This window comes from Arvicola amphibius, chromosome 12 (genome assembly GCF_903992535.2).
Source record: "Arvicola amphibius chromosome 12, mArvAmp1.2, whole genome shotgun sequence".
Classification (NCBI taxonomy): domain Eukaryota; kingdom Metazoa; phylum Chordata; class Mammalia; order Rodentia; family Cricetidae; genus Arvicola; species Arvicola amphibius.
In genome coordinates this window covers 145,622,419-145,639,733 of record NC_052058.2, presented here as the reverse complement: position 1 = coordinate 145,639,733, position 17,315 = coordinate 145,622,419, and the positions used below count along the sequence as shown (strand labels likewise).

At 46.8% G+C, this 17,315-nt stretch overlaps 1 protein-coding gene across 1 annotated transcript in view; it reads right to left on the bottom strand.

Annotated features, from left to right (window-relative positions):
- Nucleotides 1–6,035: 6,035 nt before the first annotated feature.
- Fam174b (family with sequence similarity 174 member B) overlaps nucleotides 6,036–17,315 on the bottom strand; it is a 39,439-nt gene continuing 28,159 nt past the window's right edge. Inside the window, exon 3 of the mRNA XM_038313849.2 lies at nucleotides 6,036–8,006. Within this exon, the coding sequence (XP_038169777.1) occupies nucleotides 8,003–8,006 (4 nt within the window). The 3' untranslated portion in view covers nucleotides 6,036–8,002. The remainder of the gene's footprint in view (nucleotides 8,007–17,315) is intronic.

Sequence of the window (17,315 nt, the reverse complement as noted above, 5' to 3'; positions counted from 1 at the left end):
AAGACAAAACGGCAGCCTACAGAATGGGAAAAGATCTTCACCAACCCACATCAGAAAGAGGTCGGATCTCCAAAATATACAAAGAACTCAAGAAATTGGAAACCAAAAGAACACATAATCCATTTAAAAAATAGAGTACAGACCTAAACAGTGAACTCTCAACAGAGGAATCTAAAATGGCTAAAAGACACTTAAGGAAATGTTCAACATCCTTAGTCATCAGAGAAATGCAAATAAAACAACTGTAAGAATGGCCAAGATCAAAAACACTGATGACAACTTATGTTGGAGAGGTTGTGGGGTAAAGGGAACACTCCTGCATTGCTGGTGGGAATGCAAGCTGGTATAGCCCATTTGGATAACAATATAGGGATTTCTCAGAAAATTAGGAAACAACCTTCCTCAAGGCCCAGTAATACCACTTTTTGGTATATAAGCAAAGGATGCTCAATTGTGCCACAAGGACATGTGCTCAACTTTGTTCATAGCAGCTTTGTTTGTTATAGCCAGAACCTGGAAACAACCTAAATGTTCCTCAACTTAAGAACGGATAAGGAAAATGTGGTATATTTATACAATGGAGTACTACACAGCAGAAAAAAATCTTAAATTTTGCAGGAAAATGGATGGAGCTAGAAAACACCATTTTGAGTAAGGTAAACCAGACACACAAAGACAAGTATCACATGTACTCACTCATAAGTGGTTTTTAAACATAAAAAAACAGCCCACAAATCACAATACAAGAGAACTTGGACAATAATGAGGACCCTAAGAAAGACATACATAGGGGCTGGAAAGATGGCTCAGAGGTTAAGAGCATTGCCTGCTCTTCCAAAGGTCCTGAGTTTGATTCCCAGCAACCACATGGTGGCTCACAACCATCTGTAAAGGGGTCTGGTGCCCTCTTCTGGCGTGCAGGCATACACACAGAATATTGTATACATAATAAATAAATAAATAAATAAATAAATAAATAAATATTTTAAAATTAAAAAAAAAGAAAGACATACATAGATCTAATCTACATGGGAAATAGAAAAAGACAAGATCTCCTGAGTAAATTGGGAGCATGGGGACCTTGGGAGAGGTTTAAAGGGGAGGGGAGAAGCAGGGAGGGATGTAACATGAGGGCCTGCTTGTCGCCCCAGCTGCCGGGCTAGCTTAGCCCCAAAATAATCACATGGAAAGTCTATATTAATGATAAACTGATTGGCCCATTAGCTCATGCTTTGTATTAGCTCTTATAACTTATATTAACCCATTATTCTTATCTCTGTTAGCCACATGGCTCAGTACCTTTTTCAGCAGGGGTAGGTCACATCCCGCTTCTTCTGTGGTCTGGGCAGGACTGGGGAGGGAGCTTCCTTCTTCCCAGAATACCTCTGTTCTCATCACCCCACCTCTACTTCCTATCTGGTTGTCCTACCTATATTTCCTGTCTGGTCAATCAGCATTTATTTACAACATAATTGACAGAATACAGACAATTCTCCCACAGCACTTCCCTCTCTTTTTTTAAAAAAAAAAAGGAAAATATTCATAGTCCATTTTTTTAGGAATGTGAGTATAGTATTCCAGGCTACTTCCTTCTGTAACATTAGGGCCTGCTCATTGGGGTTTCTGTCCTGCCAGGTTTCCACAGCTGTTTAGCCCCAAAGAAAATCATACAGAGGTCTCCATAACATTATAAACTGATTGGCCCATTAGCTCAGTCTTCTTATGAGCTCTTGTAGCTTATATTAACCCATTATTCTTATCTATGTTAGCCACATGGCTCAGTACCTTTTTCAGCAGGGCAGGTCATATCCTGCTTCTTCGGTGATCTGGGCAGGACTCTGGGAAGAGCTTCCTTCTTTCCAGAATACTCCTGTTCTCATTGGCCCACCTCTACTTCCTGTCTGGCTACCAGCCAATCAGCATTTATTTAAAATATAATTGACAGAATATAGACAATTCCTGCACCAGAGGGGAGCAGAGAAAAATGTAGAGCTCAATAAAAATCAATTTAGAAAGATAAATGATAGCGATGTCTCCAGGCATGCCTAGCTTGCCCTGTAAAGTTCTGTTGTTTTGTAGTAGGCCCCAGACCTTCACACAACTGATGTTATAATAGAAGTACCAGGGGCTGGAGAGATAGCTCAGAGGTTAAGAGCATTGCCTGCTCTTCCAAAGGTCTTGAGTTCAATTCCCAGTCAACCACATGGTGGCTCACAACCATCTGTAATGGGGTCTGGTGCCCTCTTCTGGTCTGTGGTCATACACACAGACAGAATATTGTATATGTAATAAATAAATAAATATTTAAAAAAAAAAAAAAGAAGTACCATTCAGGCCATGGAACCCTTCACACAGGCAGCAACACCTGCCAGAACAAAGAAGTCCATAGTACTGGGGAAGACTCTGAATGTACTAACCTTGCTTCTGCCTTTTTCAGTTCCACTTCTGGCTAACTGTTATGTCAACTGAAGTGTGTCAACCCAGGACATGGTTTTGTGCTTTAAAACTTACTCTGAGAAAGGCTGAGGGCTACACTGGGATCTGAACACACTGGCCATCAAATAGACTTTCTATTGGTTTAAATCCGTGTCCAAGGAGTCATCTCTCTGTGCAACTAATTTTATCTTTTGAAATTATATCACAGAGCCAGGACCTCTGCCAGTCTGGGCATGAGTGAACCTGGGTCCTCCGAAGGAATAGACAGGAACCAGAGATCTTGGCAGGGCCAGGTGTGAGTCTAGGACCTCAGAGAGAGTAGGCCTGAACTACTCTGTGGGTTTGGGCGCACCCGAGCCTGGGACCTCCGAGGCAATAGACGGGAACCAGAAATGTTTCCAGGTCTAACTCCAACCCAGGGACTTCTGCAGGAGGAAATCCAGGTCACAAATACAGGTCAAAGCCAGTAACCTAGGCCAAAGTTGCCCTGAGGCAAGGAACTCCACCTTGGGCAACAAATTCCACAAAAGTGGAACTGAGAGGACAGAGAGGGCCAGTGGAAACAAGTTCCATGGGGAGCAGAAGCCAGGAGCAAATCCAGTCCTGGGACACTGGCAGACCAGGATTGAGCCAACGACCTGATTTAGAGTCTGCGATCTCCACGGGAACTGGAGTGGGACTGAACCAGCTACCTAGGACAGAGAGAGAACAAGTTCTACCAGGAGCAGAAGCCAGGAGCAAATCCAGTCCTGGGACACGAGCAGAACAGGACTGAACCAACGACCAGATCAAGTCAACGATATCCACCTGAACAGGTACAGGGGAGTAACCACTGAGCAAGTGAGCCAGAGCCAGAGACTGCTGAGGGTCCAGACATGAATCTGGGACCTTCAAGGGAGTAGACCTAAGCCAGGACTCCTGCCCGACTGGGCAAATCCAGTCCTGGGAGCCAACCCAGTCCCAGAACACTGGCAGATTATGAAATTATATCACTTTTCCACTTCTCAAACCTCTTCCATGTACTCACCTGCCTCAAAATTCATGGTCTCTTTTTAATTGTATGTGTGCATGTATATAAATATAAAGATAACTTGCTCAGTTCACATAATGTTACTTATACGTATATTATTCATTTCAGGGATCACCACTTAATATTGAATAAACAATTTAGGGAGTTCATCCAATCGCAGCATTCCTAAGTTACCTGCAGTTCTTTGTCTAGGGTTGGAGCCTTATAGACTTACCCTTTCCATGTTAGCATGTCTGTGAGTGTTGTCCTTGTTCAGGTCTTGTTTAGGCAGCCATGTTGATGAGACTTGATGGGTATAGCTTCTCTGACAATTCTAGGAGACCCAGTATCACTAATACCCTCATCCTCTAGCTCTTAGAGTCTTCCCATCTCTGATTCCATGAGGACCCCAAGTTGTGTAGATCTATCCTGGAGCTGGGCACCACCACACAATCTCTTCTCTGCATTTTGATCAGTTGTGATTTTCTGTAATGGTCTACTGCAAAGAGAAGGTTCCTTGACAATGACTGAGAACTACACTTATCGGTGGGCATAAGAATAAATATTTAGAAGATACCTAGGGGTTATGCTGGTTTAGTGGTGGTTATGGGTTCTTCTCCAAAATCCTTGACTTTTCTAGCCCCAGGTTGTTGACTAGGTTTCCTGTACCAGGCATGATATCCATCTTACCAAGTAGACCTTAAGACCAAGTAGAGAACTTATGGTCACTATCAAGGTATGTGTGCCACTGTGCAAGGGGGTAGCATGCCATACTGGTTATCATTGTAGTTATAGGCATAACACCTAAGTAGGACCACTGACTGATTCCCTTTGTTGGGAAATCTGCATGCTTGGTATTTTCAGGTCAGATCTCCTAGTCCATGTCTTCTGGGTCCTGTGTCTGAAGTTAACAGTTATTATGGATTTGCTACAGGTCCCGGCAGCTTGCTACAGGATCCCAGCAGCCGCAGACAGTGGGTCCCAGGACGGTGCAAGTCTCCAGCAGTCCTAGGCAGGGACTGCGCATGAGACCACGTGGCAGGGAAGGTGGCTGGTCCCCGGCAGCGACAAATGGATAGGTGGCAGGTGGGAGACACAGAGATAGGCAGGGGTCCCCGGCAGCTTGCTGCTGGGATGAGACCATGCGGCAGGTCCCCAAATGAAGGTGACTGGTCCCCAGCTAGCAGTGTGAGCAGGTGGTGGGTGGGAAGCACACAGACACGCACATCATACAGAATAGAATTGGAGATTTATTAGTTGGGTTATGGAGGGGAAGAAAAAGGGGGAGAAGGGTGGAGAGAGAGGGGGGGAAGAGAAAGGAGACCAAGAGAGAGCCAAGATGGCGAGGAGGGAGAGAGGCTGCAGGGAGTGGGCATGGCTTGTCTCTTAAAAAGACAGCATTACAACAGTGTCTTCAGAACTACGGACTCACCTTCTGCCTCTAGAGGACAAACAAGGGGCAACAGCAATAACCTATAATATCTGGGGAGTCTCTTAGAAAGCCTTGTCCAAAAACTCAAAAAGGATATTTTCATACATAGTGTTGGGGTATCTTTCTGTTAGACTTTGGATTGGGGGCATTCTCAGAAATAAGTGATGCTTTGAGTAGGCATTACCTGGGAATCTGCCTCTGAAGATGCTTGTCTGGCTTAGTCATTAACACCATGATGAGATCAAAAATACAAGGGAACTGTCTCCCCAGAGCACAGTCCAAGTCAGGTCATCCGCGCAGCTACTACTACTATTTGCTGTGTGCAAGGCCTGGCCCAAGGCCACCCACAGACAGAGTACACCATTCAGTTAACTTTCTACCCCCTACCCACTCTAGAGCCCGGGCAGCTGTAAAACCAAAAGAACAAGCTGCCTTAGCAGCAATCCAAACCAAAAGGGCCACTGCTGGATTGAGGGTACCTCCTTCCTCCCCGGCCCGGCTCATCCCTGGATGTCAAGAGGAACGAGACTGGTAGGGAAATGCTTGGCTACCAAGAAGACGACGAGCGTGCTGTCAGAAGAGTCAAGTAGGCCACACCCTTGAAGTTCTTGGTGATACCCGACACTGCATGTTCAAATGAGTGATCTACCCTCTCTGGCTTTTATCCACTAGGGGGTTAATCCAGCCTGGACATCCATAGAAATTTGGGGATGGTTTTCTGTTTGTTGAGACAAAGTCTTGCTCTGGATCCCAGACTGGCCTCTGCAGCCCTGGGATGACAGGCATGTGCCATCACACCCTGGATGTCACAGAAATCTTGTGCTGAACCAGGGATGAGGCAAGGATAGGACCACGGATTACACATGGTGGGCTCTCCATCCTCTAGACATCTCAAGAGTCTCCAGTGTGCATGTGTGTGTGTGTGTGTGTGTGTGAGAGAGAGAGAGAGAGAGAGAGAGAGAGAGAGAGAGAGAGAGTTTCCCCAGTCCCATTCCATTCATATGCCTTTCCCTAAATCACCAGGACACGCACAGCCCCAGAAACCCCAATTCATCCCTACCCACCACCTGTGTTCACATTTCTGACTACAGAGTCGTTTCACCAGCTCCATCGAAAAACACCCAAACCCAACACACTCATGACTCAGTCTAATGATTCTTGTTTGTTTTAAGGATCTTTATTTAAGTGCCTGCGGTGTTGAAGTTTCATCAAGGATTTGTAAGGTCACTGTCCTGCTATTCTTGCCAGAGTCAGCAATGAGGGACTGGCAGCCGGATCCATGGTGTTCACACATAAGGCAGGAGAATCCAGCTTCTCTAGGTGGTCACCTGTAGTCCCGGGACACCTGAATGGGAGGTGGCAGTCCCAGCTCCAAGGCTGAGAGGGCAGGGCACACAGCTTGAAGGTGGCCAGTGTCCTAGAATCGCCACTGTGCTGTGACTACACAGTGAGGGAATGGAGCCACCTGCTCTGCTTCAAGCCCCACCCCTCTGACTAGCGGGGCAGGAGGGTGAGAGAAACCAACTGAGAACTGAGATTAAGGGAGCCCAGAAGAACAGGCCACTCCGTGATGGGTTAGGATTGCAAAGCACCCATGCCCAGCCAGGCTCCAGAGCCAAGGTGGCTCTTTCTACCTACTGCCACCACCACAGCCCCAGTCAGGGGCTGGAGAGTCTGATGGTGGGGCGGAGCTGGCCATGGTAGGGGATTTTACCCAAAGCAATGGAGCAGGGCATCAAACAGACAAGTACACAAACTCTAGAACAAAAACAGAAAGGAAACAAGGCAATAACAGCAGTCTTTCCAGACATACTACACTCCCGGGGTCCCAAAGGCACTGCTATGAGATTTGCACAGCATCCGAGCTACCACAATATGGGAGAAGACCAAGTGGGAGACCTCCGTTAACCTGAGCAGTTAGTCCAGGACCTGTTTCCTCGGGGCATCTCTGGGTACCCAGCTCCCAGGCTAGGTGCAGTGGTCCCAGGAGAGCTTCTAGTCCAGTCTAGTGCAACCTAGCCCAGACGGACTGCCAACAGAGTCCCTGATAGTGTCCCTTTTTTCTTTTTTTTTTTCAACCAACCAAAGTATCATTCATTTAAATTACCACAGTGATTTCTTCTTAGCATTATACTCCTAAGACAAACAACACAACAGTGAGGCAGGAGAGAGAAACGTTTTTACATCTCACACACACACGCACACGCACACACACACACACACACACACACACACTCATGTGGTCTGATCCCTGAAAATTTGAAATGTGTGTAGTAGCCATTCCTATTTATGCCGAACCTCTTAGAAGAGGCGGGGTGGAGTGGGGCGGGGAGCTTGTATGTTCACTCTGAAATGTCACATAGCTGTCCCCCAAATAAAACCAGACCTGATGATGGTGGAAAGATCTGGAATAACAAAATGCCAGGATTCTCCTAGGTACATCTGAAGGCCCTTCAGGCTTTTGAGGGTGTGTGTATGTGTGCTGTGTGTTGGTAAACGTGTGTAGGGGCCAGAAATGAACCTTGGGCATCGTTCCTCTGGGGTCATCCACTGTTTCTGTGACCAGGTGTCTTCATCGGAACTCACTCACAAGGTTAGGCTGGCTGAGCAGTCAACCCCAGGGCTTCGCCTCTTCCCTACACTGGATTAGAGGTGTGGGCCCTCATGCTAGTTCTGTCTTATGTGAGCTCCAGGGGCAAAACTTGTATCCCCTGCTTCTAAGGTAATCAGGCTATGAACTAAGCTATCTTCCTAGCTTTTTAAAATTATTGATCCTCCTAATTGTAGCTTTACTGTTATCTATAGTTGTTCTAGAAAGATTCTTAGAAATCGATGTTCTCATCTTCGCCTCTTAGGAAGGCAGAAAAAAAAAACCCTCAAGGAAGGAATGCAAAGAGCATCTCAAAGGGTCATCCAAGGGTGGCCGAGGTGAGTCTCATCTGGCGATTGGGGACAAGCTTGATGGTGGCGTTCCAAGTAGATGCTGGACACAGAGTGGAGTCAGAGTTTCATAAGTAACATTGGGTTTGGTTTCAACACCTCAGGTGAGAGCCGGTGCTCAGACCTTCATATCCCAGGCTGCAGCTGACCAACGTCCCCCAGGATGCTGACATGCCCGAAAAACTTTACCTGAAAGGAAAGGAAGAAGAATCACCACTTGGGCAGAGCACTGAAGCCATCTGATGCTTCCCTGGCAGTTTCCACGCCATGGACTACAGGGTCACACTCTGTCCCTTTTTCCTCTTCCTGCCGTCTGCACGGTCATCATCATCGTCACCATCATCCTCTGCAGCCCTTGGCACACTCAGCCATGGGGCTTCTTCATGTGCTGTCTGGAAGGCACATTCCATTCTCCCGTGTCACTCTGACCTTCATATCTCACACAGGGCACCCAGGGACCCTCCCTCCACACACCGCCTCCACACCCCTTAGAACGAACACAAGCTGCTTTTTCCTTAAATCCCTCTTTCTCATCCTCCCACAGGTGTTCAGGCCGAGTGTCAACAAAGCGTTTCTTTAAAATGCACCCAAGAGTAACTGCCCTAAAGCTTGTATATCCTACAGTTTCTGTGTCCGCTATGAATCCTGCTTGCTGTCATGACAGAAAAGCGGCCAGAGACGGTACAGAATGTCTGGTGATGGCTGTATTTATGGGCAATGAAATCTGAATTACACTCAACTTTGATGTATCCTGAAATATTATTCTCCTTTTGATTCCTTTTCAAACACGGAAATGTAAAAATCAGAGCTGGGCACGTTGGCACAGATCTGTAATCCTAGCAGTTGGGAAGCAGGGGGGAAAAATAAGCATTTAAGAAAAACCCTGAGCTGGTTTTTCTCAGTGAGACCTAGGTGCACAGAGGACAGAAAGTAAAACTCATGCTTGGCTTGGGAGCTCTTGTTAGAGTCTGGGCTCCATGATGCTTCCCCTCAGCTGGCTGAGTTAGAAGGATTGGCACTGTTAGAAGGCAGCAGAACCTTTCAGAGCTGAGGCCCAATGGGAGGCCTCCAGGTCACTGGGGACACAGGGGCAGAAATTCCGGGATTCCAATCTTTCCCTTTCGTTCCCTAGCTCGCAGCGTGGTGAGAGGTTTTGTTCTCCCACACCCGCCAGGATGTGCTGCCTCACCATGGGGCAAACCAACCAACTGTGGACTGAAACCTCCAGCTCCGGGAGCCAAAATAAGCCTTCAGGTTGATGTCTCAGGCATTCTGTCTCAGTAACTGAGACCCAGTGAATGCAGAAGGCATTTGGCGTACTGTCCGTACTTAGATGAGCTGGGCCTATAGAAGCATATGAGCATCTGGCTCCTGCTCAGACTGGATGTTTGGAGCCACATGTGAGCCTGCTCATCTTCCGGCTCCAGCTCTAACACAGTGCAGACCACAGCAGGGGGAACAAGCAATGCTTTTGCCACGAGTGAAAGCTTACAAGCTGCGCCACAGGAGCTTAGGACAGGGAAAGCAGACCCATTAGAACCGACTCCTCCATCAGTGTTGGATTACGGACCTTGTGTAATCAGCCACAGAAAAACAAAACATAATAGAATTTAAGGACTGGCGATGGTTTCAGAGACCAAACTAAGTATCAGGCCAGAGCATAGAGTACTCTCTATAGCTACACAAAACAAATGCCCACAAAGGACAGCCAATGGCGGTGGCTTGCTGGCCCCAGCAAGAGCTGGTGGACAGGAACAGCACAGCACAACAGGTTCAGCGAACAACATGTGGCACTGTCGCCTGCCTGGGCGCTCATCTCATGAGGGTCCCAGAAGCACCTGCATGGATACCTCTGGCAGGCCCTGTGCCTTCCTCCCATGAGTTGCTCACAGCCAACCCCGATACCTGAACACTCATCAGCCACACATAGACACGGGAGGGCTGCAGAGCAAAGGGGAAAAGGGGACCCCAGTTTTCATGACAGTCTCCTCACCGTCAGCTCCTCTCACAAAAGAACTAAAACCTTGGGACAGGAGGCGGGCAGAGGAGCCTCCAGACCCTAACCATTCCCAAGCTCCTTAGGAAGAAAAAGCAGCCAGAAGACCTTGCCATGGGAAAGGTATTTATACCTTCATGTAAGAAGTACTTAGTCTAGACCTCAACCTGGGATGTGGCAGAGCCGAGGGGGTGAGCTCTGTTTCCACATCAGACCTACTCGCCCTCTGGAGGATAGAGTAGGCACAGTCTTTTACGTCATGGTCATATCACTGGTACCTAATATTCCTACAGGAAACTCTATCCACAAAAGCGGGGCAAGCAAGCCTGCTTAGAATGCTGGGCCACACCCTTGGAGGAGCCACGCTGTTTCCACACACAGAAAGCCCATCTCAGCAGGAAGCAGGGCTGGCAGGGACAGCAGCAGTCTGGTACCTTGGGTGGGTTTTACCCAGCAGCTAGGTACCTTGAGTCGTGCTCAACCCAGCTGCCAGGCTCCCTGACACACAACCAGCAGCGCTCATGCGTGCCTGTCCTCCAGCGATGCCTAGGCGGTGTAACAGAAGTCTTCCATAATAAACTAGGGATTTGCAAAGACCCAAAACACTGCAACAGTGCACCAGGCCAACCAAGCACAAACACAAGTGAAAACCAAATGCCTCCTGAAGGATGGAATCGTTCCAAAACTCCAGGCGTTTTGTCCTGCACATGGTATTTTCCCCAAATCAAAGCATCCCAGCGATACGGAACAAAGAAGGGGTGGAGCTAGCATGCATGAGACCCTAGGATTGATACCCAGGACTGGGGTTTCGGGGTGCTGTCCACAGACACCTCCCTGGCCTCTGACCTCTTCTCCCCATGACTAGAAGCTTGGGGAGAACAAGTCTGGCTGATCCACCCGGGCTCCAAGTCACAAGATACGATCAGAAAGCTACATATAGAGTGAGACACATGGGACCCACCTCACTGCCCTGGTGCCAAGCACATGACGCTCCTCTCTCCACTCCATCATAAAACAACCCAAAGCCATGGCTCATTCACATCTGATTTCAATGTGTGTGCTTCCTGGAGAGAAGCAGAAACATTTGGTGGACAGGAAAAACAAGTCCCTGTGAATAGGTCAGCAGTGTGCCGACAAGTCCTCAAAACGCTGCATGAAGCAGAAAGGTGACCTTAAAGAGCTTCATTCTTTCATGCTTACTGACGTGAAAAGCTGTTCACAATAGGCTACTCAGTGGGGAAAAGGGGCCCCAAGTCAGCCTTTGTAACATGGGCCTATTTCAAAAGAAAAAGAAAGCCCCCCAGACACGTACTTACACACACTCTAGTGGCTACCTCTAAGTAGTGAGATGACAGCGAATCCACTTCCCCCACTTCTCAGCTGTAGTTCCCATAAACCTGGACATGAGGAAAAGCTACCTCGCCTCCCAGCTGTCAGTGTTCTCCGGCCTGGCGCGGCCTGTGTCCGACTGATCCACCTCCAAGGTCATCCACAACGTCATTTCACTTCACCCACAAACAGCAGGAGCGTCCATGGGGGAGCTCCCTGAAGGTCAGTTCTTCAGGACCCAAGGGGAGGCAGGGCAGGGCCTGGCACCAGCCCTGGATGTCTACGGGAGGCTCTGCCACAGGCTGCCACAGAAAAAATGTCGATTCCAGCTGGGAAGTCTTGACAATGACTGAATGGGCTACATACTCAGTGGAAGCAGCAGCAGAAATAGAATTCACTCAAAGAAAGCTGAGGATTGGTGTACTGGCTGGTTTTGTGTGTCAACTTGACACTAGCTTGAGCCCTCAGAGACGGAGCCTCAGCTGAGGAAATGCCTCCATGGGATCCACTGTAAGGCATTTTCTCATTTAGTGAACAATGGGGGAAGGCCCAGCCTACAGTAGGTGGTGCCATCCCCGGGCTGGTGGTCCTGGGTTTTATAAGAAAGCAGGCCGAGCAAGTCAGAGGAAGCAAACCAGTAAGCAGCACCCCTCCATGGCCTCTGCATCAGCTCCTGCCTCAAGGATCCTGCCCCGCTTGAGTTCTTGTCCTCACTTGTTTTACCCTATAAAAATTTGTTTCTTGTACTTGTTTAATAAACACTGATTGGCCAGTAGCCAGGCAGGAAGTAGAGGCGGGGCAACGAGAATTATGGGAAGCGAAAAGTTTCAGTCTGCAGTCCTGACCCAGATGCAGAGGACACAAGATGTGACTGCCTCACAGAAAAGGGTACCAAGCCACGTGGCTATCACAGACAAGAATTATGGGCTAATATAAGTTATAAGAGTTAATAAGAAGCCTGAGATACTAGGCCAATCAGTTGATAATTAATGTAAACCTCTGTGTGATTTCTTTGGGACTTAATGATTGCGGGAACCGGGCAGGACAGAAATCTCAGTCAACACTTACTTCCTTAAGTGGTAAACAGCTATATGGAAGTGTTAGCTGAATAAAAACCCTTTCTTCCCCAGCTTGCTGTTGGTCATAACGGTTTGTCAAAGCAACAGAGATCCTAGCTAAGATGGGAGGCAGACACCAACTGAAAGCTGATCATCACAGAGGGTATCAAAGAAGCCCCAGGACAATTCTACATGCAGAGAGATAAAATGAAACTTCCCACAAGACTGAGAAAGGGGGGAAATGAAAAATTATATTAAATATTAAATAATAATGCAAATGAGCCAGGCATAGTGGCACAGACATTTAATCCCAGAATTCAGCAGGTAAATCTCTGTAAGTTTGAGATTTACACTGTCTACATAGCCTGGTCTACATAGCGAGTTCCAGGCCAGCCAGGGCTACACAAAGATCCTGTCACTCAAAAAAGACAAAAAAAAGACCATAGCTACTCATATTACATACATTTACAGGATTAAAGAAGAATATTGGGAACAACTATACAAAAACAGATCTGTAAACTTTAACAGACATGGACAAAATGCCCCCCAAAACTACTTCTGATCAAAACTGACCCAAGAAGAAATAAAGACTGAATATTCTCGGAACTATTCAAGGAACTGATGCATGCCACTATCCTAAATACTGCACATGGGCTCTCTCGGGTGCAGCTGGTTTTTTGGCATGCTCTACTAAACACTTAGGAAACACACGGTTCCAATCTGATTCAAACTTGTCTACAAAAGGAAAATAAGGAAACACACCCAACTCGCTTCATGAGGCCAGCATTAACTTGTACCAGAGCCAGACAAACAGACTAATAACGAAACGGAAAAGCAACAGGCCAGACACCATTCCCTAGAGAGAAAGGAAGCCTTAGACAATACAATGCACATAGAAAGTAACGCATGACCAAGCTCTTAACTCCAGAATCCTGAACTGACTGGAGAGTAGAAATCTAATGATTATAGATTCACTACCATAATGGTTTAAAGGAAACACTCAACAGAGCTAGGTAAAGGAATAAAATTCAAAGGTAACACATAGAGCAGAAAATCCCACGTAGCAACCCAAAGCAAACCTCACTCAGCGGTCAAATATTGAATGCATACTTAAGACCAGGAGTAAGACAGCGAGGCTGCTACCATCACTTCTGATCCACAAGCACAGGCAGAGAGAGAGAGAGAGCTGACTGCGCCTGGTAAGGACTTTTGAAACCTCAAAGCCCACCCCCATCACACACTTCCTCCAACAAGACAACACTGCTAATCCTTCCCAAACAGTTCCACCAACTGAGGAATTCACGCACAAGTCTATGGGGGCCATTCTCATTCAGACCAAACAGATCCACATGACAGAATGAGAGAACTGGCTCCTATAAACTGTCGTACCACCTACAGCATGTGTGCACACATGTTCATGCGTACACAGGCATGTACACGCATAGACACAACTAACTTTTAAATAAGGGTGTCGGAAATAAGGTCACAAATGTCGTGACCACATTTTATACAGGAACCTGTTTTTGAGACTGTCCCCAAAGTGACATCAGAGAGAACCAGACTGCCCAGGAGCAGACACTGAACACAGAGCCCAAGTCCATGGGACTAGGGTTCACAATGGCCGTTGCTTAGAGTAGAGGATTAATACAATGGGTTTGCTGGGTCCCGAGTTTCTGCCTAGAAGAAATAAGGGACACCAAGGGATTGCGGGGAGCAAATCCAAAGCCTGTATCAGACATCAATCACCAGGTGCCAAGAGGGGAGTGTCTGAAATGCCAGTACATGGGTACACAGTTTCTCCTCATTCTTGATTCTCACCCTTGCACTAGGCCAGGGGAGGAAGCTGGCCTTTCAGAAAACAAAAGTATTCCTACTACTTGAATGCCTACCAAGTGGTTCGGTTTTGTCAGTTACTTTTTGATGAGCTTCAGAGCTTGCAGCAACACCAATCCAGGACTGACAATCAGCCCAAAAAGGGAAGTTGGTCTAATTTGAAGAATTGAGACGAGTGTGGATGTATTTTAGGCTATAGCAGCGCTGGCATCCAGGCAGTCAAAGAATAGATCCCTTTCGCATCTCACATTCTAGACAGAATTTCCAAATAGATACTATAGTGCCTTGTTTAAATCTCTTCCCCGCCCCCCGTTCCCAACCAATTATTTGAAACAGGGTCTCATTATGTATCTCAGGCCAACCTTGAACTCAAAACCTCCTGCTTCAGCCTCCTGAGTATGGGAACTACAGCCACAGGCTTGCACATCCAGACTAGGGACGTCTCTTACTTAGTGACACGTGAAAATAGAATAAAAACAGACCATTCTGTCACGATTTCCACAGAAATCATAGTTGCTTTTCTCTTTGTTGTGATAATGAGAAAACACTTACCTAAAGCAACTGTGCTGGCTAGTTTTCCGTCACCTTAACACAAACTAGAGCCATCTAGGAAGAAGGATCTCAACTGAAGAAATGCCCACACCAAACCAGCCTTTGGGCAAGCCTGTGGTACTTCCTCTCAAATGATCATTGATGATTGATATGGGAGGGCCCAGCTCACTGTGGGTAGAGCTACCCCTGGACTGGTGGTCCTCGGTACCCTAATAAAGCAGGCTAAGCAAGCCATGAGGAGCAAGCCAGTAAGCAGCATCTACCCATGGCCTCTGCTTTCATTCCTGCCCTGAAATTCCTAAGTAATGAACTATAAATGCTTAGCATTTCAAAGACACTCCCGTCTTGGCACCTGGTGATGTCTAAAACAGGACTTGGGTTTGCTCCCCCTCAATCCCTTGGTGTCCCTCATTTCTTCTATTCTAGGTGGAAAGTCAAGACCCAGAAAATCCATTGTATTAATCCTGAACTCTAAGCTGTTGGCCATTGTGAGTCCGAGTCCCTTGGACTCTGGCTCCATGCTCAGTGTCTGCTCCTGGGCAGTCTGGTTCTCTCTGTTGTCACTTTGCGGAAAGCCTCAAAAAAGGGTAGAATGAAATAAACCCTTTCCTCCCCAGGTTGTTGCTTTTTCTTTTTGTTTGTTTGGTTTTTGGTTTTTTGAGATAGGGTTTCTCTGTGTAGCTTTGGTGCCTGTCCTGGAACTAGCTCTTGTAGACCAGGCTGGCCTCAAAATCACAGAGATCCACCTGCCTCTGCCTCCCGAGTGCTGGGATTAAAGGTGTGCGCCACCACTGCCTGGCCTCCCAGGTTGCTTTTGTCACAGCAAGAGAGACCCTAACTAAGACAGCAACTTAAGAAAGGAAGAGTTGCTTGATTCACAGTTTGAGGGTACAGCTGATCACGGTGGAGACAGCAAGGCTGCAGGAGCACGAGGAAGCTGTCATGTGACAGTCAGTCAGGAAGCAGACAGGTAAATGCAGGTGTTCAGCACGGCTCCTCCTTTTCATCCAGCCCAGGACCCCCACCCACGGGATACTGCTGACCACATTTAAGGTAGACCTTCTCTTGATTAGCTCAGTCTAGAAACTCCCTCACAAGTTCGGCAAGAGATTTGTCTCCAGGGTGATTCTGGAGCCTGTCAAGTTCAGTCAGTATTAACAGCCACACCTAATATGAACAAGATTCTAGGAGTGGCTCTGCATCAAAAAAAAAAAAAAAAAAAACAGCAGGTACAGGCACTTGCTGCTATGCCGAACAAACTGCGTTTGAGTCCCAGAATCCACATAATGGAAGGAGGGAATCAACTCCAAAAAAGTCGTTCTCTGCCTCCAAATATACTCAGTGACATACATGCCTGTGTGCGGGCACACATATATACATACATGTTTATATGCATGCATTTAGATATACACATATATATACTACATACACACACATATATGCATACACACACACACACACACACACACACACATATATGTAGTACAACTGATTCACTCCCTTAAGGTTCTATACTGCACACCGTGCCACAGGCCTGCAGGAGGGCTCGGACCCTTTATTTATTGTAATGATAATGAAAGCCTGGAAGCACAAGAGGGCAATGCACCACTGTAATTCCAACACTCAGGAGACTGAATTCTACACAGCAGGTTCCAGGACAGCCCAGGTTATGCGACCCTGCCTCAAACAAGAAATAAAAACAAAAGTAAGGTTTAGCAAGATGAGCTGGCAGAAGTAGAGGAGCTTGCTATGCAAGCCCGATGACCTGAGTTTGACCCATAAAACTCATATAAGGAATAAGGAGAGAACACACTTTACAAAGTTGCCGCTGACCTCCACACACATGTACTGTGACACATGTATGTATGCATGCATGCACACACATACCATATACTTTTGAAGTATAAGCAGGAATACCTTTTAAATGACATTAATTTTTTGTTTGTTTGTTTTTTGAGAGGGCTTCTCTGTATAACTTTGGAGCCTGTCCTGGAACTAGCTCTTGTAGACCAGGCTGGCTTTGAACTCACAGAGATCCACCTGCCTCTGCCTCACGAGTGCTGGGATTAAAGGCGTGTGCCACCATCACCTGGCCATAATTTTCTTGTTTCTATGCACTGACTGTGAGATAGGCAAAAGACTTAGCAATAAACCCAATACAATCATTAATAACACTATGTATGTATTAGTTTGTAGCATAACTGAATATTACTGTTGACTTCACTCTTTTTCCTGACAAAATAAAAGTCATGGGTTTCTTCCTACTCTAGTATCTAGAACCAGCAAGTCTCAATGTGTGGTTGTTCTTTATAAAATGTAAGTGAGCCAGGTGTGGTGTCACACGCCTTTAGTCCCAGCACTTGGGAGGCAGAGGCAGAGGCAGAAGGATCTCTGAGTTCAAGGCCAGCCTGGTCTACAACTCAAGTTCAAGGACAGTCACGTCTACACAGAGAAATATTTCTCTCTCTCTCTCTCTCTCTCTCTCTCTCTCTCTCTCTCTCTCTCTCACACACACACACACACACACACACACACACACACAAAAGTAAATGAAATTCAAATGTGATTCATTAACAAACTCTGTTTCTAAAGCCAATGTTCCAGGAACAACCATAGTAATACAATTGTTTGTTTGTTTGTTTGTTTGTTTGTTTTAGGATAAGCATTTACCCCAGCCCTGTGCTAGTCTGGATTCCTAGGTACTGTTACCAAGGCAGTGATAGAAACAGG